The sequence below is a fragment of the Bactrocera tryoni genome, chromosome 2 (genome assembly GCF_016617805.1).
Source record: "Bactrocera tryoni isolate S06 chromosome 2, CSIRO_BtryS06_freeze2, whole genome shotgun sequence".
NCBI lineage: Eukaryota > Metazoa > Arthropoda > Insecta > Diptera > Tephritidae > Bactrocera > Bactrocera tryoni.
The window spans coordinates 39,653,355-39,678,541 of NC_052500.1; the positions used below are offsets into that span (position 1 = coordinate 39,653,355).

The 25,187-nt window shown below is 40.4% G+C and overlaps 1 protein-coding gene across 2 annotated transcripts in view; it reads right to left on the reverse strand.

Annotated features, from left to right (window-relative positions):
- Nucleotides 1-16,018: 16,018 nt before the first annotated feature.
- LOC120769777 (DNA-directed RNA polymerase, mitochondrial) overlaps nt 16,019-25,187 on the reverse strand; it is a 59,844-nt gene continuing 50,675 nt past the window's right edge. For both annotated transcript variants that reach the window (XM_040096958.1, XM_040096957.1), the window contains 4 exons: nt 18,746-18,976; nt 18,314-18,683; nt 16,298-17,150; nt 16,019-16,226 (listed from right to left, as the gene is read on the reverse strand). In XM_040096958.1, the coding sequence (XP_039952892.1) occupies nt 16,097-16,226; nt 16,298-17,150; nt 18,314-18,683; nt 18,746-18,976 (1,584 nt within the window). In that variant the 3' untranslated portion in view covers nt 16,019-16,096. The remainder of the gene's footprint in view (nt 16,227-16,297; nt 17,151-18,313; nt 18,684-18,745; nt 18,977-25,187) is intronic.

Genomic DNA, 25,187 nt, shown 5'->3' on the forward strand with positions numbered 1-25,187 from the left:
AACCTTCTTATGGAGCCAAGAAATACGTGTACCAAGTTTCATCATGATATCTCAATTTTTACTCAAGTTACAGCTTGCACGGACGGACGGACGGACACACGGACGGACAGACAGACATCCGGATTTCAACTCTACTCGTCACCCTGATCACTTTGGTATATATAACCCTATATCTGACTCTTTTAGTTTTAGGACTTACAAACAACCGTTATGTGAACAAAACTATAATACTCTCCTTAGCAACTTTGTTGCGAGAGTATAAAAATATTACATTAGAAAAATACGTTAGATGAAAACTATTGGCGACAAACACAGTTGTTTCCAACGCTACTCACTGTTCCATCTCGGTGGTTTAAGTTATATAGCAAAGTTTCTCTTCCACCATGCACAATTTCAAAGATAGCGGTATGACTAAACGCATAACCACCAAACAGCTGCAACTATAAAAAAGTTATTTAATAATTTTATTAAGCTTCTTTTGTCTAACTTTAATATAATACTAATGTATGTACTAGCGTCACTAAACTTAAACAGATATCGGGGGATATCACGGCCAGGAATGTCCAGTCGCTTGTGGTAAACTTACTTCAATATTTTTTCTCGATTCTTTCGTCGGATGTCCTTTTAGCAGAATTTTGGTGTTCTTTACCACACCATTTTCCATTAGATAGGAATCTTTTAAAAGCGAGCGTAGATGTGAGGCTTCATCATCCATCATAAGGTTCTGTAAAAGTTTTATTGTGCGACATCAAAAATAGAAGTATTTAATTAACGAAGCATGCTAAAAATTAATCGCGAACCAATGGCCTATCGAAATCAATTTATTGTATAGAAAACTTTTGTATCTTAAAAGATATCTTCATAAAAAATTTAGAAATAATCAATGTACTAATTTACGAGTCTTTCCCGGTCGATAGTTTTATCTTTCTTACTTCCGCTTTCTCTCGTTCAATTGAAAATTGCACGAAATGTAGCAGTGTTGGTGAACAGTTGGAAATGTTTCAATGGGTTTGTGCAATCTGTTACCTGCGTCTTGAAAGTGGACTGTTAAATAAAAGTCCCAATTAAATTGTTATACACTTATTTTAATTTCTAATTGGAATCTGTTTTATTCTCTTATTGGTTTTCGTCACATTTGGTACAAAACAAATAGCATTTATGTCTTTCATTTCGTCTTTTAGGATGTACTTGGAGCATTGTGCAGCTCGCTCCTCAGGATTTAACCGTCGGAACAATCAGTCTTCTGACTGTTCTCTTTTTGTGATGCTAAATGCGTCCCGCGCGCCACAAACAGTGCAGATATGCGTGCATCTTGCGCTTACGTTGACAGCCGCTTATCCAACTGCGCCAAAATTTGTGATGAAACCACTGCCATTTGAGAAGTTGCGTAGAAATCTGCTACATTGCAGCCAAAATCTCCTTGAGAATTTGGAATTTATTTAACAATCCCTCTTTTGACACCAATTTTATCGACAAATCGTTTATCTTGTAACTCACTCTTCAGTTCGATTACTGGATTTTTAAAAACTATACACTTATTTATATTTCTAATTCCAACAATTTAGTGCTCATAATCTTAGCTTACAACTTTTTAATGCTTTACCTAGAGCTGTGTTTGTTGCATAATCCGGCAGCCGTCATAATGTGCATTAGATCGTTAACAAAGTTTCACTACTCGAACATTCTGGCAACTACGAATATCGCTGTCTAATAACTATAAAAATAGAAAATCTTGTAGAATCCCTGCAAGTCGTGGTTTTTTAAGCACGGGGAAGCATCAAAAGCCAGAGTGCAGAACTTCAATCCGCTAAACATGGCTTACTCCCAACTCTAGACTCCTACGGAACCACCTGATTAAGTATTACTTCGTGGAGTGATAGGAGCACGGGCAGACGGACGCTTAAGGGGGAGCCTGCTTTAGAGGCTTCAAAAAATCGATTTTTTTGGGAGGAAGAAATAATTGATTAAAGCGAAATTTCTAGGGTTTATAGTTATATATTTAAACATCATTTACAAATTTTTTAGATACGAAATCTTTGATAGTCTGCCTTTGGGAAGCAATTGTCTGATGCATCTCGCATGTGCATTTGTCGGACGGCGGACAGGATGCAAGTCGCAATTTCTATCGGAAACAAAAAATTCAAAGAGATTCAGATTTTTTAATAATTTATCTTCTAGTTAAACTAAGAAAATTCCAAAAAAAAAGTTTGTACCAATTTTTTTAAAATTGAAAAAAGTGGTTCCCACGGGTTATGAGAAACACACTCTCCTTTCTGTATAAATCCCTTCTTGAACGCATTTAGCTATTTATACTTTGCGGCGTGTGACTTTTCACCAGTTACAAATGCGCGAGCTGGTGCGTGACAAACAAAAAGCCTACCACTAAACTCTTTTAAATTCTGCCTAGATCCTACTTTAAATCCCTTTTCTTGCAAAAACTTTATTTCGTCAAAAAATTCCCTAATAAATTAATTTCATTTTCTGGTGTACTCATTCCTGAGAAGTAAGCGATTGTAAAAGGTCTTGTCTTAAAACATAAAAAAAAACTACGTTTTTGCCAAAATGTTACAACTAAGCGAAAAAACATCAAGATAAGGAAAAAATTTAAAAGGCCATAAAAAAACATACGAAACATACGAAAGCCAAACCCTTTGAGGGTTTCACTATACTGACCTAGTACCATCACCCTGACTTGGAATTTCTCACCCCCCAGATTAGCTGTTGTACTGAGTTATATCTGTACTATCTCGCAAGTCTTGGGGAGTCCGATTTAAAGCTTTTATAGCCTTCTTGTGAGACATTGTACTTTCATCCCACACTAAAAGCTGGCATTCTCGCAGCATCCTACCTCGTGAACTATTTTTATTAAAATTGCAGATGGGCGAATTTTCCTGTGCCAAATTCAATGGTAATTTTAAAACGGAATGTGCCGTACTATTGCCGTTTAATAGCGTCGCAGCAATACCTGACGAAGCTACACCAACTGGATGTAGAGCAGGTCGACTCCGCGCTGGTGCATCCTGGGTAACGCTAAATGGCCTGCGGCCTCCACGGCCTTACAACTCCTTTACGACTTTAGCATTGAACTGGTTTCTTTTTAGAGTAGGTAAACTTATTTGGATCTGGTAGAACCATGGGCTGGTGGTGGCGACATTCTGGCACCTGAGTATGATGGGGTGACACCCATCAGAAATGGCTGTTGGGCCAATGTCGCAACTGCCTCCGTCCCGTTAAAACCCTGGCAGGCCTCAGAGTACGTTCTCCCCCTGTCGTCGTTAAGTTGGCGTGGTAGGTGTAAGTTGAGAGGACTCCTTTACGCTGGTCGGCTCTGAACGTAATGCCTCATGAAGGTGTACGTCAACCCTCGCCTTGGCCTCCTCACTGAGATAACCTTGGGACCATAAAAGGCGGCTACTTTCCGGGGGACGGATAGCTGCTCTGAGGACCCTTTTAGCATGGACAAGTCTATAACAAACATCGACGGAAAGGCGACGAAGGGAGATGAAGGGATGCCGAATTCGACACCCAGATTCGTCCCAGGCGGGGCTGCTGCTCCTGTGGCGACGAAACCTTTGCTGAGTAGCTGCAGCGATAGGACAAAGAGCCGGCTCAAAACCGCCGACAAAAGAGGTAGTATTGGGTGGAGCCTTCGTGCACGGCGGAATCGCTAGCACCAGCAGAGGAACTTCTGCTAGAATTATGAAGGGATCCACAGGGGGCATTAACAGGGGAACTTTAGCTAGGAAGCTGAAGTCGGACCGTCGACTGGCGGCAAAAATCGTAGAGCGCTACGGTGGCAAGCATGCTGGTCAGGTAACTGAGCAGCCTGCCAATACTCTCGAGTGGGCTAAGAAGGTTCTGAGTGAGAGCGAACCCGATAGGGCACGACTCGAAACGAAGGGACCAGAACCAGCGGTTAAGCGGCAAATGTCGCATGAGGGAGAAACCTCCCTTGGTAAGAAACCGCGAACGGGGGCTGCGTCAACTTTTAGCGAAATCACTAAAAGCGCTGGCGCAAGAGTACTTGGTGTGCTCGACCGCAGTAGAGAAGACGGTGGCATCTCCCACGAAGAGTAGAAGAGAGTAGCGGCGGCTACCTCTTCAGTCTTCCTCAAGGTGGTTAAGGGAAACCCGGGGCCACCCCCAAAATGTGTAAGTGCTGGTTGGCACCATGGGTTGCACAAGCTGAAAAGGTGTGCCGATGAAAGATCGGTCATCTTATATAAGGAGGCAGTATCTCAGGTGGGGGAGGTTTGGAAGGGAGCCAGACTGGAAGCCGTGGACAAAGCGGACCTTCCACTGCAAATGAGATTGAGGAAATTCTCAAGTAGTGCAACCTCTCACTTCCCACGCATGACTGGAGGGTTATAAGGCTGGAGAAAACCGATGAACCATATCGGCAGGTGTCGATAATGCTTAACGAGGAGTCCATCGGTCCTCTCAGCAAAACTAAGGGAGCCATCAGCTATGGTTTCGAAATGGTGGTGCTAAAGGTACTCCCAACGGATACCAGGACTGATGGCACTCAAGCTGCAGATGCATGGGAGAAGGCAGACGGCGGTAGCGATGGTCAAACGACCATGGAAAACGACCTAAATCTCTCGGACGTGGCGGTAATTTTAGCAATGCTGACATGACAGCAAAACTGGAGTGCGATACCAGAAATGTCCGGATTACCTCCGCGTATATGCCGCACGATGATGCGGTGGAGCCGCCTTCCGTACTGCTAAGGAGAACCTTGGCTGAAGCGTCCCGGAATGGTGCCAACGTCATCATCGGCTCGGACGCCAAATCGCGACACTCGATCCGGGGCTGCTCGGATACAAACAATAGAGGTGAGTCGATTTTTTATTTTATTGTAAGCGAAAATCTTCGGGGTTCTTTCTCCTCTTCTATGGATCCTAGTCGTTAACGACCTTCTTAAGAAACTAGAAGATCTGGGCTGTCGGGTGATTGCCTATGCAGACGATGTAGCACTTATGGCCGAAGAAAAGCTTCTCAGCACCGTATACGAACTGACGCGGCGTTGTAACAAAGTGGGCGGTCGGAAGTGGACTCGCCATCAACCCGAATAAAACAGAAATGGTTTTATTTAGTAGAAGATATAAGATCGCAGTGGCACCGTTGCCGCGAATGGGAGGCATTCGCAGGAATAATGGAATGCCCAACTTATTCCAGTGTGAGAGCGCCTCAAAATAAGCGTTTTTTATAACATTTTCCATTGTGGCCACATCGAACAAAATAAGAATTTTTGGGCATTTAAATTAAAACGCACAACGTTTATTACGATTGCAAATTGTTATATATTGGACTTTTAATATACGGCGAAACCACTTAAATCCTTTTTTATGATTTTATGATATATTAAAACAACTGACTTTCGATCTTTCAATACTTAATAAGGTGAATTAAGCCTGTTAGTTGTCAATTAATGAATGTTTTTAATCATTTGTAATAGAAAACGATTTCTATTATGCATCAAATTACAAAACGTTTCATGAAATATGTTTAAATTTCGCATTTTCTTTGATTTTTATTGTTTTAAATTTTTATTTAACGATCTTGAACGGCGGCAACAAATTTCTCCGTTCACATATATTTTTGGTATAATTTCAATCTGGCCGTTCCAGTCATTCCAATTGCAAAACGTCAAAACCTACCCAATCCAGTCAACTGTCAAAGTTCGGTAGGTGAGCGGCTCTCACATTTCCAGTGACAGGAGAGTTGGGGATCTCTTTATCTCTGGGCATTCGCCTGCAACCGGCGGATACAGTGAAGTATCTAGGGCTCATCCTATATTAGAAGCTTTCATGGAAGCCGAATATCGAGGAGAGTGCCAAAAAGGCATCGATTGCCTTATACTGCTGTAGAGGAGCTATTGGCAAAAGGTGGGGCCTCTCACCGAAGGTAGTCCTCTGGCTCTATGACACCATAGTAAAGCTAACAATGTTCTATGGAGTCTTTATGTGGTGGAAGGCTTTACAGAGGACCACACTTGCTAAGAAACTCGAAAGCGTTCAACGGGCTGCGCTCATCAGCATGTGCGGTGCATTAAGGTCCGCCCCAACCATGGCACTTAATGCAATTCTGAACGTAACGCCTGTGGGCATTGCCGGAAGGTGCATGGCTGCAAGAGTGGCTATTAGGCTCAGGGATTCTGGGTTCCTAGAGGAGCGTGTTTTTGAACACTCAGATATCCTTAAAAGCTTTGACTGCATACCGGATCATCTGGATCATAGAGTCGCCATTTCGAACTCCCGCGGTTCCTTCTCTGCCCATATATCGAATAGGGAGTTATGGGTGGGAATAAGCTTCATTACGGATGGGTCAAAGCTTGGGGGAAGGTTGGTGGAGGGGTTTACTGTCGGGAGCTCTCTATCAGCTACAGTTTCAGACTTCCCGACTACTGCAGTGTCTTCTTGGCTGAGGTTGCAGCCATCAAAGTTGCAGCAGATCTGCTACTGCAGAGGGCATCCACCTTCAGGGAAGTGACCTTTCACTCAGACAGCAGAGCAGCGATACTAACCCTGAAATCATTCACAGTGCGTTCCGGGCTGGTTGAGGAGTGTCTGGCGGCACTGTCCCTGGCGGCGACAGTATTTATTATAAGACTTGTATGGGCGCCGGGCCACAGTGGAATAGCGGGTAACTGCAAAGCTGATGAGCTAGCAAAGAAGGGCACCCTAGAGTCACTATCGGTAGAATGGGAACGAGTCGGTGCTGCTGTGTCCTACTACTGGATAGTTGGGCCTCGCGGATGCTTGGCCAACCTGAGAAAGCATTGGTACTTGCGCGGTTGCAAAAGCATTCCTCTTGTGTCCTTCTACTGGATAGTTGGGCCTCGCGGATGCTTGGTCAACCTGGGACAGCATTGGTACTTGCACGGTCGCAAAAGCATTCTGGCCCAAGATAGATCACAGAAGATCTAACGATCTCTTTGCCCTCAGTAAGGCTAGCCTCTCTTTAATAGTGGGGCTCTTGACGGGCCATTGCCCTATTGGCACGCATGTTGTAAGACTGGGAATCTTACCGGATGCCGTATGCAGAAGCTGCTTAGAAGAAGATGCGGCCGAAACTAGCCAGTACTTCCTTCTTGACTGTCCCGCATTTGGGAGGTTAAGACTTAGACACTTACGGTACATACCTTGAGACATCCTACCGAACCTGTCGGTGTAGATATTAAGCGCCTTTGCAAATTTTTATTGGCTACTAAGCGATTTGCGGATCTGTAAATCCGAACACAGGAGTTCTATTTTCTATGGCATCACAAAGGGGTACGTATAGTCCACGCGCGATCTTTGATCAGCCATCTAACCTAACCTACAGCAACTGCTATTTTTGGTCTTTTCTGACGGACATTAATAATAAGTTAAGCAAAAACATTTTTCCAGTTCCTCCTCGTGCGTCGATAACGAATAGTCCACCACTGCCCGTGTCCACTTTACGTAAAACTTGATTGAAAACACCATTTTGCTCTGGAAGTAATTGAAGGGCTAATTCTGTCACTTGATAATGCAGTGCTATGACATCATAATCTAGCTCTCGTGCAATTTCATTATCAAAATCATCCATATTGTCTCGTCGAGGGCTCGACATTCCAAAATTATCTAATTTTTTTCCAACCATCGTAAAAACCTTGTTTTCGATTATAACTAACGTTTTATTGTAGACATGTTCATTGAAAGTAATATCTGTGTGTACTTGCTGCAGTTGATGAAAAATATCTTCCATGTATTCTTTGTACTTATTCCAAAGAGTTTGAGGGTTAGAAAGACCGCAAGAAGATAAAAGCGTAGCGTAAAGTTCCCTGACCATGAAGAAATTCGAATAGCAATTACCCGCCTTAAGAACAACAAAGCAGCGGGGGCCGATGGATTGCCGGCCGAGCTATTCAAACACGGCGGCGAAGAACTGATAAGGAGCATGCATCAACTTCTTTGTAAAATATGGTCGGACGAAAGCATGCCCAACGATTGGAATATAAGTGTGCTATGCAAAATCCATAAAAAGGGAGACCCCACAATCTGCGCCAACTATCGTGGGATAAGCCTCCTCAATATCGCATATAAGGTTCTATCGAGCGTATTGTGTGAAAGATTAAAGCCCACCGTCAACAAACTGATTGAACCATATTAGTGTGGCTTTAGACCTGGCAAATCAACAGCCGACCAGATATTCACCATGCGCCAAATCTTGGAGAAGACCCGTGAAAGGAGAATCGTCACACACCATCTCTTCGTCGATTTCAAAGCTGCTTTCGACAGCACGAAAAGGAGCTGCCTTTATACCGCGATGTCTGAATTTGGTATCCCCGCGAAACTAATACGGCTGTGTAAACTGACGTTGAGCAACACGAAAAGCTCCGTTAGGATCAGGAAGAACCTCTCCGAGCCATTCGATACCAAACAAGGTTTCAGACAAGGCGAAGATGATATTAATATCATCGGCCTCAATATCCGCGCCGTTAGTTCTGCTTTCTCCAGACTGGACAAGGAAGCATTGCAAATGGGTTTGGCAGTGAACGAGGGCAAGACGAAATATCATCAAACAAACAGTTGTCGCACTCGCGACTTGGCTCTCACGTCACTGTTGACAGTCATAACTTTGTAGATGATTTCGTCTATCTTGGAACCAGCGTAAGCACCATCAACAATGTCAGCCTAGAAATCCAACGCAGAATAACTCTTGCCTTCGGACTGAGTAGGCAATTGAGAAGCAAAGTCCTCTCTCGACAAACAAAAAAAAAACTCTATAAGTCGCTCATAATTCCGTCCTGCTATATGGTGCAGAGGCTTGGACGATGTCAACAACGGATGAGTCGACGTTGCGAGTTTTCGAGAGAAAAGTTCTGCGAAGGATTTATGGTCCTTTGCGGGTTGGCCACGGCGAATATCGCATTCGATGGAACGATGAGCTGTATGGAATATATGACGACATTGACATAGTTCAGCGAATTAAAAGACAGCGGCTAAAACACTCCAGCTCTGAAAGTATTCGACGCAGTACCCAGCGGGGGAAACAGAGGAAGACCTCCACTCTGTTGGAAGGACCAAGTGGAAAAGGACCTGGCTTCGCTTGGAATATCCAATTGGCGCCACGTAGCGAAAAGAAGAAACGACTGGCGCGCTTTTGTTAACTCCGCTATAATCGCGTAAGCGGTGTCTACGCCAATTAAGAAGAAGAAGAAATTGTTACTTGATATTTGTTTACATTTCATATACAAATACAGCTGTCGCTTGATATCCTCATATACAGGGGGATTCTCTTGCTTCCGGCATTATATGAAACATGTGTCGAAAAAGTGAAACTAAAAGTGGCGAATGGTGTTAAAGTCTGCATTACAACCGATTGTTGGACATCTCGCAATACAGTGAGTTACATAGCAATTACACTACATTTTGTTAGTGAAAATTTTGAATTTAACAATATTTTATTGGATTGCTGTCCGATGAGTGAGACACATACTGCCAAAAACTTAGCCGAGCAAATACAAAATGACACAACTGAGTGGGGGGTATTTGATAACATAATATTTGCAGTGTTTGATAACGTGAATAATATAAAGAGCGCCTTACAAAATGAGCTCAGACTACGCCACTTCGGCTGTTTTGCGCATACCTTAAATTTAATTGTTAAAGCAAGTATAAGTGGCCATTACGATAATACTGTTTTACAAAAAGTAAAACAAATTGTCGCTCATTTTAGAAAAAGTACATCTACAAACGAAAAATTTATGAGTTTTCAACGCAATGCTGGTACCGAACCTTTGAAACTAATTCAAAGCGTTGCAACTCGCTGCAATTCTACATTTTATATGATTGAACGCTTTATGAAAGTGGAAGATGCTATTAAAAGTACTGTCGCTGTCATAGATAAGGAATTACCCCGAATTAATCCTGACGAATGGTTGTTGCTAAAGGATTTACTTACTGTATTAAAACCTTTTGAGTACACCACGAAAGAAATAAGCGGCCAAAAATATTGCCCCGGATCAATGGTTATTCCTATTGTAAATGGTCTCAAAAGCGTGTTTACTAGGTGGACAAAAGCCAATACTTATGTAGATCCTGTAAAAGCAATGGCTTTTGAATTACTAAATGGTATAAATGAAAGATTAGGAAATACCGAAAGGAGCAACACTTCTTTCATCGTCGTTTCAAAAATTTCGCCTAACCCCACAATAGCCGACATATTTAAAAATCGTATCATTGCAGATGTAGGTTGAATAATTCAAGAAGCCCAAGCAAATGAACCCCAAGAACCACAAGTAGAAAGTTTTCAATATGGAGCTATATAGACTCCACTATTGTGTCAAACAAGTCGCGAGGTACTTGTAATTCAAGAGCCATTATCGAGGTTCAGCGTTATTTGGAAGAGGTAGTATTTGCTCGAAATGCGGACCCCTTCAAATGGTGGCAGCACAACAAATATAAATATCCATATCTGTCTCCCATAGCTCGGATAAAATTAGTATGTTTAGCGTCTTCGGTTCCCTGCGAACGGCTTTTTTCTCAAGCTGGACTTATTTTAAGTGAAAGGAGAATGCGCTTGGACGATGAAAAGACAAACATGTTGATTTTTTTAAATGCGAATCAGTAATAGTTAATAGTTTTTTTAAGTGTCGAGGAATTAAACACTAACACCGACCATCAACTCCTTACCTTTGCGGTGTCAGATCGCAACGTATACCCAAAAATAAAAAGGTGGAAAGCTTTCATAGAAGGATATAACGCAAAACTTCACTATAAGCCAGGGAAAGATATATTGGTAGCCGATGCTCTATCACGCCAATTTATAAATTCTTTAGATCCTGAACCTGAGTCAGATGCCGCCACTATTCACAGTGAGCAATCACTTACCATAGAAATAGAAACAGTCTCTAAACCGGTTAACGTCTATCGAAACCAATTAATTCTGTAATCAGGTGATCTTCCGTCGAAGAAAATATTTGTACTTTTTGGAAACAAATTACGTCACTTCCTTACATTTACTGATAATGAGACTTTGTTCGAAATGCTGCCAGAAGAAATAAAATCTGATGTAGTTAATGGTATCCATTGCGAGCTACCTCTGCTAGCACAGATTCAGCATTGGCTAATAATCACATTCCCAAACACCAAATAGACATTTTTGACCTTAACGCGCAAATGGAAATAATCCTACAGGAGCATAACAGAGCCCACCGTGCTTCTCAGGAAAACGTTAAGCAAATACTGCAAGATTATTTTTTCCCTAGAATGGAAAAGAAGGCCAGGGAAATGGCAGTAAATTGCAAAACCTGCGCAAAATCCAAATACGTAAAACACCCAGTTAAGCATCCTATAGGGAAAACTCCCAATCCAATTTTTCCCGGGGAAACTCTTCACATCGTCATCTTCTCCACAAATTCTACATACTTTCTTACCTGCGTGGACAAACTATCTAAATTTGCGGTTGTGCAATCAATCCCTTCCAGACCCATAATCGTTATTAAACCACGCATTTTGCAACTGGTCAACCTGTTTACTGGAACTAAAACCATATACTGCGATATTGAGAAATCGCTTAATGCAAACGCGATAAGACCTTGTCTTAGAGACTTCTTCAGCATTGATATCGTAAATGCTTCTCCCCTTCAGAGTACCTCCAATGGGCAGGTGGAGAGGTGTCATAGTACCATTGGAGAAATCGCTAGATGCCTGAAATTGGATAAGGGCGTTGAGGATACAACGGATGTCTTCCATTCGCAGGTAGAAAAAATCGAGCAGCAAAAAATAATGTGGAAATACAAGGTGCGTTCCAAAGTAAACAGGACTTAAAAAAAACAGAAAAAATGGTTTTTTCGGCAAAATCAATTTATTTTGTTCAAAATAGTCTCATTCTACTTCAATAGTTTTGGCCGGTATGGCCGCCAGTATGCCGGTGCAAGTCTTTTGAATGGTCTCTACGTCTGCATAACGCTTTCCTTTCATGGGCAAATGCACTTTTCCGAAAAGAAAGAAGTCGCACGGTGCCATATTAGGTGAATACGGGGAGTGGTTAATGGTTAAAATGTGATTCTGAACAATTTTTGGTCGTCAGTCAAGTTGTGCGGAACAAACCGTGCACACACCTTTCGTAAGACCAAATGTTCGGTCAAAATGCGATAAATCCATGTTTACCAATTTTAAAACAAAATTTAATGTTGACTCTTTGTTCAAAGCTCATTTTCACACCGATAACACAAACATACTGACACTTAAAACGCAATAACTTCATTTCCAATAGACGAAATGTCATGAAGTTCTAACGCACCAATCGACATATAGATGGCGCCACCAAGGGCGCTAGATTCAAAAAGTCCTGTTTACTTTGGAACAAACTTTGTATGTGGAATAATGTGAGAGGCAACACAAAGAATTCATAACAAGAACCGCGCAGAAAGAACATTCGGTGTAGGCGAAACAGTTCTCATTAAGTTAAATAATCGTCCAGGAAATAAACTCACTCCCTTGTGAGAAAATTTGGGCTCCACGGTTAGGGTAAATGGTAGGATAGTTCATAAGGATAATCTGCGTTAGTTTAAGCTAATAACTATAAGTTCTCTCCTCATCTCCACCCGCCTTTCTTTATCTAGAATCTTCCAATCCTTGCGCTCACTTTGGCTCCGACCCTTGCCATTGGCAAAATTGTGGACCACTCTCACTCGGACTGTTTACCGAATACGGATGGTGACATGGTCTTGTGGGACTCATACAGTTACATCAGGCACACAACAAATCTCACACAGTCACATGACAAAATTGATGAAGGCCGATCTCGAACGAATTGACAAGCTCCTCCAAACAGTAACTGGACCAACAAGACATCAACGAAGCTTGAACATCTTAGGAACTGCCCTCAAGGTAGTAGCAGTTACGCCTGACTTTGACGACTTTCAAAAGGTAACGATAGAACTTAATAAACTTAAAGACAATAACAATAGGCAATTAGAAATCAATTCCCAATTACAACAGCAAGTTAACAAGTTAACTAATACAGTAAATAGAACTTTGAATACAACAAAAATAAAAGAAATAGATATCTGGCATTTATGACATTCTCATCAAGCTGGACTTCCTTGGGCCAGTCAAATAAATATAATCGTGCACGACGATATAATGAGTTTACCTTACTTACGTCACCGCACTCTAGAAAATCGTCAACTAATGGACCATTTAACTTACGGTACAGGATGGGCAACAACATTATTGACCCTAAAAGCATTGACTGTCATTGCCGTGTCTCTGCCAACAAGAGGGTCCGCGGACGTACCCCACTTAGGAGGGGAGAAGTTATCATAAGACTGTTTAACAGTCTAATGTTACGGCCTAAGTCTGCAGAAGTTAATCAATGTTACGGAAAAAGTTGCGCGTGGCCTGCGACAGCAGAAGTTATCGTAATAATGTTTCCAAAGTTCAATGTTACGGCAAAAGTTGCGCGTAGCCCGAGTCAGCATTCTTACGTCGGTAAAAACAGGAAACTGAAGAGCAAAGATACTTGTGACTATAATATATATTTTCATTAAACATATTGCAGTTCCATTTAATGAAAATGCTTTTATAAATATATGATTTGTGATATTTTTCAGTTTGGTTATTTTACCAAAATATTCAAAGAATTGAGGTTTCTTCTATAATTGTTTTATTAAGTTGCCTCTTGAAATGTATTAAAATAATAATACGCACTTTAGAAAGGGAACTCATATTTTAAAAAAATAAAAAATCATCAAGTAAAAATATATTTGCGCGGTATGGCATTATTAATTGAGAGTGGCAAATAGAATACAAACGTTAATAGGTGTGTGCTGAGCGCTCATTTGTGCATATGTTTTTGAAAAAACAGTGGTTCATAAACTGAAGTTATTATAATTTAAATGTGCAGAAATGTTATCAGCGCGTGAAAACAGTGCCCAAAATTAAAAAAGAAAAATTAATTCATTTAATGTGGAATGGGAAGAAAAGTACTTATGTCAGGAAAGTTCTGGCAGTATACAATACATATATGCCATGTAAAAAACATGTTCAGATGAAGAAATACAAAATTCAAAGGCATTATGAAGTGCAACACGAATAATATGATCGGTATACAAGAGATTTCATTAAAGAATTCATTTTGGAAGCAGCTGGAACTTTAACCAAAGAACATTCTCCGAAATATTTTTTACAGTTTTTATTATTTGTCTTACATTTTATAAATTTATGGTATTTATAAAGAAACTTAAAATTGTTAGGCAATTTTACAATTGTTACCCACAGTGCAACTACCCATATATACGCGCGCCCTCATTAGTAAACAAGGAGTGGTAAAATACGTTGCTATCAATTCCCTCTTCATGTTTACACGCGGTGATCCCCTCATCTAGCGCTCAAAATTTGCTCGCGTGCCCGAACGGTGCAAAGTGCCACTGAGGGCTAATATGCCCACCTCTGGCTAATAACAATTGAAAACAAAACCTCATCAAGCCTGCATTTAAACGAAGTCATTGATTCTTTTACGAAAACTAAAGCTATTGAAAATTGTAAATACGATCGTATAATTGTTATTTAGTGTGTTGGTAGGCCCGACCTTTATATAATTAACTCTTGAATCTGCTCTATTTCGTTACACCTAGTTTTAATTGTAATTTATGTTGTTACTGTTTAATATTTTTATTATCTGTCACAAAAAAGAATAATAAATACTTGAATCTTTCATATTTTTATTTGTTAAAACCTAATCAGTTAACATAGCAGTGGGGCCTCATTTTTTAATTTGCCCCAGGGCCCTTGGCTGCCTAGCTACGCGACTGGGTGAAGCGCTGTCAAAAACGATGGGAAGGCAGCTGAAATGGAAATTCCGATTAGTCCCCACCATCGAACTATGACTAAATAGATCGCACGGTGAAGTAGATATTCATCTAACCCAAATTCTCACTGGACACGGCTGTTTCAAACCATATTTGAAGCGATTCAAACACGAAGACAACGATATATGCAATTATTGCAGAATCGAAATCATTGAGAACGTGGCGCACACATTGTGCAAAATACCTCGAAGAAAGCAAATTTTGGAAAAAGCTTTCGGGATAGACCCAACCCCAGAAAATGTAATGTTTGGTGGAATCACTAGATAAGTGGAAAGCCATGTGCGAAGTGGCAACCAAAATAATGAAAGACCGAAGAGCTGGAGAGCAACAAACAACTAAGACGCGACACACAAACCATGGCTGGAGCAGACAAGAAGGGTTGGGGGGGGTTATGAGACAAACCGAGGTAGGGCAAAGCAAATGCAGCTTGTTACTGACTGCATTAGGACCATCACGTACGTATGAGTAATACTCAACCCTCCTCCCGACGTAATATTTGACTGTGAGACCGGGGCACAAGACAGTAGGAGGTTTAGTTCGGATTAAGGTTCCACAGTGACATGGGGTTCAGGCTTTCGATACTTCCCCATCATAAAAAATATGTATATTTAGTTATTTAAGATAATTTGAAAAATTGTATGTATGTATATAAATTCTTGAAATATGAAAATAAAATCAGAATGAAATATTTCTCACTAGATAATGTGTCTATCAATTTTACTCCCTCAACAAAACTAACCGAAAATAATAATTTTTCATGAAACTTGATATGTGTTTCATTAATTTTGTGAATAAATGCTTATATATTACGTATATGCTCATGATTTAATGCCAGCCATACACATATAGTGGCCATACCCCTTAACTCATGTATATAATATTAGAAACCGATTTCAGACCCATAGTGGCTTAGACAAAGAAATATTTTCCGGTTTTTTGGCTCCCTTTAAATTAAAAATTAAATCTTAACGCATACCTACCATTTTAAATTAATAGCATTAAGCAAATGCTGTGTTATTCTAGACAAAACTATTCTTATGTATTCAATATATTGGCAGTCATCATTGGGCAATACCACAATTCAATAAAGAAATATTATATATTGTTTAACTGTTTCCAATGTTATGAAAAATAAATACGTAACAAAATCACATAATAGTTAAAAAATAACAAATATTTGTTCTATTGTACATAAAACAAATTTTATCTAATCAAACTTCTTAATATCAATTTATATTAATATAAAGCAGCCTAACTGAAAAAATACACAGAGTTCAAAACGTTTCGAAGATCAAAGTCCCCCTTTTTCGGCATCTCTCCCAAGGTTCTGTTGAGCCTCCGTTTTGAAAGGTCGTCCGCAGATCCATCATTAAGTAGGTCACTATATATATATGTTAAGAAATAAATGTTACACTAAAAAATAAAAATTTACATAATGTTTTTAGAACTCACCATTCTCGAAAGCTATATTTCGATCTCATAAATGCTGACAAATCTTCTAAAATAGGTTGAGAATGTAAAGAAACAAATTGTTCTCTGCAAATCTGATTCATTTCGGGGACTGTGCATGCATGGGTCCAAAAACAGTCATGTACAGAAACAAATGTAAGCCCCTTTTGTTCACAATTAAGGGAAGTGAGCATCATATGGGAAGAGTCTAGAGAATGTATGAAGTTGGGCGGAAATGCATTTTTTTGTTTCATAACATTCGGCTTTTCATACATATCCATAGCCATAGTTTCAGAAACTCGTGCACCTGTACGCATGGTCTGTTTAACTTCCTGTCGATTATATGGTTGCACGACTGGTAGACCAAGCGGAGTTACCCACTCTACATTTTGTCCACAAACGCCTGATATTAGTCGAGCGCATTCCGTAAACCAATCCTGTATTTCACGTGTTGATGTAAACATTTCTCGTAAGCTTTCGAAAGTCTTCGATGTTAAATATGTGGAAGCCGGCCATACCCATTCTTTAGGGAAACTTTCAATATCTTTTAACTGACGTGCTATTTGCAGTCGTGCACCATAGCGGGTAACTCCATACACAGTAGTCATAACAGTTTGCTTAATAACCTTGCGGCGGACAAAACCCTCTAATGCTTGCGCTACTTGGACTCCGTTTGATGCATCTGATTTGCGAGATTTCTCTACAAGTGCAGCAACAGCACTATAAACATCTTGCGGTAAAGGTGAAGGAAACAGATTAACACTTTTGGCTCCAGCTTCATCTCGTCCTAGCGCAGCATAGTGTTGCAGCCCATTACAAGAACCATCCTGATGAATTGGAAACCGGCTTAGGAAACCTAAGATATTTAATTTTATGGATTTACAACAAATTCAGTATTAATAAATGTAAAATGTATATGTATATTTAGCGGTATATTATTATCATTATTATTATTTTATTTGTAAATACATATATTTTTTCTTTAAGGTATTAATGGCGCTTTTACAAATACAATATCATAGCTTTAATAACAAAACGTTTACGAAATTCTTTATGATACAGATGATTCTAGCAGGGAAGAGCATTGTTTCCTTATGAAAAAATTTTGATTCGTGTTAGTTAAAAAGATTCTAAATATAATTTGAATCGTTTCACGATTTCGTCGAATAACGAGTCTCAACAATAATTTAACACTTTTTTTTAATATAATATCGACTTTAAACAACTGAAAATATAATATTTCCCCACAAATTGAGATAGTACCTACGTATTTGGTAAACTCTCTAGCCACGCTTGAGATAAACAACCTTAAAGTCGATTTAAGGTTTCTTAAAAAGAAAAAAAGTTCGTTTATGAAGAGCTTTATCTTTATTTGGATAAATTTCTTGATTTCGTGATATCTTGTCAAAAAAAAACGTTAGTTAAAAGGAATTGATTTTAATCGATCATTAAAAAAATACACCTAAAATAAAATTTCTAGCGTATGAAATATTGCCTCTTTATATGGCAACATTATAACGGGCTTTTTAATAAGAGCGCTTTTTTAAATAAAACAAAAACGGTTTGGGATATCAATGAAATTCTTTATTTCCTTGAAAGTACATTTGATGCCATTATGTATGGAACTCGATTTCTTTTGTATGGCAACCACAGGTACGCTTGCAGAAGTTCAGACGTTGGACCCAATTTCGACGGGTTTCAAGCATAAAACGCCCGATACTGCTGCAATTTCACGTTCGATATTCGAACAAAGTACATCAATCGTCGCTGGCTTGATGGCATAGAAAATAGACTTGACGTAGCCCCACAAAAACCCGCCCTCTCCCTATATAAGAGTTCTGTCGAAACTTCTAAAAGCTCGACAAATCAACAACTAAATGCGCCAGAGTCATTAAACTTTATAGCAAGGATTGGTCTATTTGTTGTCGCTAAAACTATAAGGCGCATCAAATACAAATTAACTAACTAACTTATGATTTATGTTCTGAAGCTATGAATGTGTGAAGAATATTTTCTCACCTTCGCGATTATTTGTGCGGTAAACTTTAGCTATTTCCATACAACAAGCTAATGTTTGCCATGGTTCATCTGACTGGGCCCACCACATTCTGCCAGTTAAAGGATTATCAGCAGAATCAATAATATCATCCATTATTTCCTCAGCAAAAAGTAAACGTTCATGGACTGAATCGCGCTTCATTAAGCCCGTTAAGTTAATACAATGCAATTTCAACCAGCTGAAACCATCATGTCCAAGAGGTTGTGCTTGATCAAAAACAAGCATGGACCGTGCTAAGTCTGATCCCAAATGATTAAGATGAGGTGGTATCGGATAAACTCGGCCGCGAAAGTCCATATTATGAGGCAGCCAAAAAACCCTATCTCGATACTAAAATTAAAAGCACAAATCAATAAATTTTAGAAATTTCAATTCTATTTAAGGATGCTTACGTGAGATGCTAAAGAAAGACGATATAAGGTATCACACCATAAACTATACATCTCTCCTTGTTTTCGGCGATGTGCTAGTTTGTCTTTAAAAAGTTTCGATCGTACGGCCGTACTTAATGCTGTGTTTTCTTCATGGTATAAAGGTAATGGAGGCAGTGAGCTTGGAGGTTGAGGTACATCAAGTTTATCGTCGCCACCATTTTGAAATACTTTTATAATAACGTCGAGAATCTAATTTAGAGGAATCAAAAGTTAAATTTTTTTTTTTTTATATCATACGCTGCACCATTTAATTTTAAATACCGATCAAGTGGCTAAAATAAATTTCCAATATTCAAAGCAATTTTTAACTAATTCCGAGCAACTATTGAAATAAAAATAACCATCGTCATTTTATAAAAATAACGAGCCATTAACATTTTCAAAACAAAGAAATGTAAATCAAAGTTAACAGATACACAAAGTCAGAGGAAATTTGATTACATATCTGAAAATTAAATTAATTCCTCGTTGTTGTTGTTGCAACAGGAACCTAACCCCCGTTAGGATGGTAAGGATTAGATAAGTTGTCATCTAACGGTAGGCCCAGGGAATGTGCTATTTCGACGAAGTCGGACCCTAGGGAGAGGGGTGTCAGATGTCTTCACATCTGAGGTGATTAGTGTCACGCGGGGACTCATTGTGCGCTGAACATATGTTTGATATGTCAGGGTAATTTTTGGATAAGTAGGAGTTTAACCTGCTACAGTAGCCAGAACGAAGCTGCGCAAGGGTCACTCTCGATTCTCGCGCTCTTCTTCTGCAAAGAGTCTGACTCCAAGTACGCCATTCACTGAGAGGGAGTCGGTTAATGGCTCCACTGTGAATGGCGGTCAGTGCATGTCTGAAGTTTGTTTCGTCCGAAGTCTGGTCGACGTATTGTTTTATGTCATCGACGAAGTTGGGGAGCATCACTCCTAGGAGGCGGTTATTAATATTATTAATTATATTGAAATAGTAAGGTCAAGTCGAAGAAGTATAGCCCAGTTACTGAATATGATCGCTGTAGATTTAGTGGCGGAGAGAGTTTCCGTGCAGCGAGGAAGCGAGAAAAGATTACTTTTGAGCACATGCACGTCATTATCGTGCATTCTTCGGCGTACGAGGTGACAGAAATTCCGTGTGATGATTGAGAAAGCTGCGGAATTTAGACAGTAACGGGGAGAGGGTATCACCCTGCGGAACTCCCCGTTTAATTCTTCTCAATTTAGAGTTGTTACGTCGAAACAGTACCGCTGATTGTCGACCGCTCAGGTAGTTCATGGTCCACTTCTTCAACCCTGGAGGGAGCGAAGATTTTTCGATGCCCTCAAGTAGCGTTGTGTGCTTAACTGTGTCAAAAACTTTTGAAAATTTCACCGCTACGAGGATCGTCGCAGGCTGGTTTTTGATAGGACTCCGCTTTTGTTGTTTCCCAGGTTTCAGTAGTGGCACCACTCTCCGATTTTCCACACATCGAGTACTTGAAGAGTGGTCAGCGACAGGTTGAAGACCTTGATGAGGAAGTTAACTCCCGCCGACCCTAGGTGTTTTAGCGTCAACATGTTTATTCCATCAGTTCCAATGGACTTGGAAGATTTTGCCTTACTTATGACACTCTTCTCATCGGTAAAAGTAAGTGGTGCGCCATCTTTCGGTATGTTGCGCAGCCGTCGGGTAACACACCGACTAAAATAGCTCGATTGTGTCCAAAGAGGTATGTACATTGAATTGAAATTCAACTCTGTCATCATATTTCTTCGGGTTAGATAGTCCAAAGCTCAAGGGCTTGGCCCAATGCTGGCTGGCTTTACTTGCTTTGCTGTGTCAAAACTGAATAGAACTATGCTAGAGCATATGAAACGAGACCAAATGTACTCTTGCTTCAAGTGCTTGAAGTTTCAAATAGCTGTACGTTCTATTTGCCAGCGCTTTTGACAATAGATTTTGTAACTATGGCCGCCAGTCGGTACTTTTTTTCTATTTGGCACACAACATTTTATCACATAACCATTTACGATAATTTAAAATATTTAATATATATATATGGGATTGCAACCCTGACCTGACCTGCGCAGGCATGCAACTCTTGACATACACCCTGAATAAACGGACTCAACGTATAATGACCTGACCTGCGCAATAATGCAACTTTTAACAGACACCCTGAATAAACAGACTTAACGAAAACAATGAACGCCAACAGAGACGATTCTGAGACTTCACACAATACGGACGCGCACTCTTAAAAGAATATAAAACAAATTGGTCAATAAACTAATTTTATAAACAAAACTAAGATGTTTAATTTCGATATAATAAATATATATATAATAAATTAACGTTTTATAAAAAATTAGTTAAAATTAAATTAAAAAAATACGATTACTCATGTTTTGTTTGGCGTTTTGTTCCACAAGATATTAAGTAAGTGGCAACCGTGCTTCGACAGCGTTCAAATCGCTTATTTGGTCATACAAATATTCAAAGTATGAAAAGGCAATGAAAGCAAGTAAAGCCAGTCAGCATTGGGCTTGGACCGTGACTCACGCCGTTGAAGAGGCTTCAAGATTTCAGATGCTCTATCCATTTTGTCCGCCAAATGGTAACCGAATCTTCAAATTGAGATCCCTTATTCGATGATTATAGGGATCGGCATGGCGTAAGGTGTCGCGCTCATTAGCTAAAACAGCTGCTTCGGCGGTGTTCCGCGATTCTTCCAACCGAAGGTGCGGTTGCCCACAGAAATAAAGTCGGGAGGTTTCTCGATCGAGATGCTTATAGGCAAATGGTGTGATGCGAGAGTTAGCATAGATCCCCAGGATATACTATTTGTCAGACCACCACAAGCAATAGTAATATCAGGTACCCATTATTCTAGTGGGGGCTACGCCATGCCTTTACGATCATTTCAAAGACAGGAATGCCAACGTGGTCGGATTATTATCGCTGTTATTTCCAAGGAAATTATCACATAGCACTACAAAACTCTTCCATACATCTTTCTCAGCACAGCTTAACTTGTTCACAAAGTTAACGTCGCTTTATTTTGCGATTTTTTGATTTTGAGGTCCAGTGAAATTACCTATGTATATACATATATTGTTCAAATTATTTGAACAATAATATACAGTCCACTATCAGTTGACTGCATACAAAAATGCAGCAAATAAAAGAAAAATATGTAATAAGAATACAATACAGAAAAACAACCCTTATGGTGGTATTCTTCATCATAAATATTTAAGTGCCTTAGTCACACACTCACACACACACACACATACACAAAAATTAACATTAAAAATTAACTCAGGGCTAGCTTGGGCTACTCTGGAGGTCAGCAGGTGGCGGATAGTTGAACGGCCTCCAGATATGAAGGTTAGCTGCGAATATTCAATAAGCAGTCCCCGACCAAAGCAGCAGAGGTGGAGGGTGTAGCCTAAAAAGCTACATCTGCCCGACGAAGTCTCTGTGATGGGGCGAATCGACACCGCCCATAAATAAGTGTCAAACCAACAAAAATCCCGGAAGCGTCTGACTTAGAGTGAGCGGCTTACTGGGCAGCGTCTGTCTCCAGGTTAGGAGCGGCAGAGCAAATCACCTCCCAGTAGGAACAACAAAACATGTCTGCGAGTACTAAATTGAGTAAAGTTACGGTGCAGGGTGTAAAAAGCCCAGTGCCGGCGGTTGTAGGGGGTGAGCAAGCAGGCTCCCGGCCGTCGATATCCAACGACTGCAATGATACGGTGGTGGCCCACTTGGCCAGCGTATCAGATAAGGCTACAAATATGGTTGATAGCGCAATAATAGACCCCTTTAAGCGAGGATCAAAGTTAGCTCGAACGCCAGAAAAGGTTCTTTCCATGGAATCATCGCCGCCCTCGCTAGAAATAGGTAGTACGCCTCCAATAAAAAGTGTGCAAGCGGGTAGGGACTATATGGCAGAGCTAGGGGACAGCATCAATAAACTCATAAGTTTGATGCGTCCACCTCAACGTTCCATAAGTAATGGCATGCGAGAGCTTATAAGTGCCATTTCGTGGCTGCATTCACGTGCACAAGAGCAAAATGCAAGCTCTAGAAAAGCAGATCGAGCAACTAACCTTGCTAAAAGCGTGACAGAAGTAACACCCAAAAGATTGCGGAAAGAAAAAAATGCCAATCGGAGAACGCCACCAAAAAAGGGCAAGACATCCGATCAATTGGAGACGGTGAAAACGGAATGAAAGGCAAAATAGAGATGGGCCCCTCCGTTGAAAAGAGAAAAGAAACGCCAAAAGATGGAAGCTGGATGACAGTCAGAAACAAAGGAAGGAAAGTCATCAAAGAGCAGAAGAAAGTTAATCGCAGGCCCCCTCCGAAACCGGATGCGCTGGTGATCACGAAAACTGGGTAAGACATGTCCCCAGCGAGTACAAGCGGTTAAAAAAGAAGAAACTATCCAAAATTTGGGCGAAAACGTGTCGCGTATCAAAAAAACAACCAAAGGAGAGATCTTGTTGGAGCTGGCGCGAGATCAAAGAGGAAACAGCAATGGATACAAGGAAAAAATTTGCAAAGTTCTAGGCAACAAGGTGGAAATTAGAGTTTTAACGCACGAGAAACTAATAGAAATTCGGGACTTAGACGATGTTACTACAAAGGACGTTGTAGTTCAAGCAATTCGGTCACAGCTAAAAGAACTCAATGTGGAGAAGAGTTCTATTCGAAATATTAAAAAAGCGTATGCAGGAACACAAACAGCAGTCTTAAGCCTCCCAGAGAAAGATGCAAGGCATCTACTGACGCAGGAAAAATCAAGATTGGCTGAGTCGTGTGCAGAATACGGGAAACTGCGAACCTTAAAAAATGCTACAGATGCCTCGAATATGGCAGGCAAGTGCACAAACCCAGAAGACAGAAGAAAATGCTGCATGAAGTGTGGAGAAAAGAGACATTTTGCTAAAGCATGTGTGAAGGAACCATTTTGTGTATCCTGCAAAATCAATGGAAGGCCGAATACCAACCATCAAATCGGCAGTAAAAGATGCCCAGTTTACCTAGCAGCAAGCAGCAATAGGAAATGAGAATCCTCCAAGTAAATTTAAACCATTGCGAAGCAGCGGAGGAACTGCTAAAACAAAAAGTGTACGAAAAGAAAATAGATGTTCCTATAATATGCGAGCAATACAAAGGTCTAAAGGCAGGAACATGGGTCTCAGATTGCACAGGTAAAGTGGCAATATGGGTCTGCGGCGATAAGGTGGTGCAAGAAAGAACACTGACTAGCCAATCGTTCTATGCCGGAGCAAAAGTTTGTGGTACCCACATCTATAGTTGCTACTTGCCACCAAGTTTATCGCCGGAAGTGTACGAAAAAATTCTTGACGAGATGCCCAAACAACAACTCCGAATCTAATTGCAGGAGATTTCAACGCCTGGGCCTTGGAATGGGGAAGCAGGAAAACAAATCTACGTGGGAATGCCTTGCTCAAAGCATTCTCGGTACTTGATGTGGTGCTGCTAAACACGGGAACCCAGAATACATTTGGAAAAAATGGATATGGTTCCATAATCGACATTGCATTTGTGAGTATATCCCTATCAGGAAAGACGAAGTGACAAATATGTGATATATACACACACAGTGACCACCAAGCGATAATAATAGACAATTGCAATAGTAATAAACGCCAAAAGAGAACTGGGTGGCCAAGAAAAGCCCAAAGTAGAGAATGGAAAGACGAATCAATAGATGAAGATTTATTTAAAATAGTGATGGACGAAAAATTAAGCAGGTGTCTCACGGAGCCGCAGGAGTGATTGCAGGCATAATGCCACCTGAAATAATGGCTAGTGAGTTAAAGAGAGTGTACAATAAAAGCTAAAATATCGGCAAGCCCCTAACAGCTAGAGAGCGCGAGGAAGAAAGACAGCAGAGTCTGAAAGAATGGCAATCAATGTGGGACTCAGCACCCAAAGGACGATGGACGCACAGGTTGATTGCAAATGTGGAAACCTGGGTTAGCAGAAAGCATGGCGACGTTGATTTTTGCTTGAAGCAGCTATTAAGTGGTCATGACTGTTTTAGGGAATACCTCCACAAATATGGCCATGATGAGATAGAAATATGCTCATCTTGTGGTTATGGAAAAGAGAATGCCGAACATATCTTTTTCCATTGCCCAAAATATGAGGAGGATAGGACATTTTTAAAAACGGAAATTTTTGAAAGAATAATGCTAGATAACATAGTGCCACACATGCTGCGGTCAAAGCAGGTATGGAACCATGTTAAGCACTGGGCTGCTAAGGTCTTCCAAGAGCAGCGAAGACTAGAGCGACTGCGATATAGCGAGGCAAACAGCCAAAACCAGCTCGAAAATCCCTGAGACGTTATAGTCAATAGACTTAGCTTGCTCTGCGATGTAATACTTAATCGGTA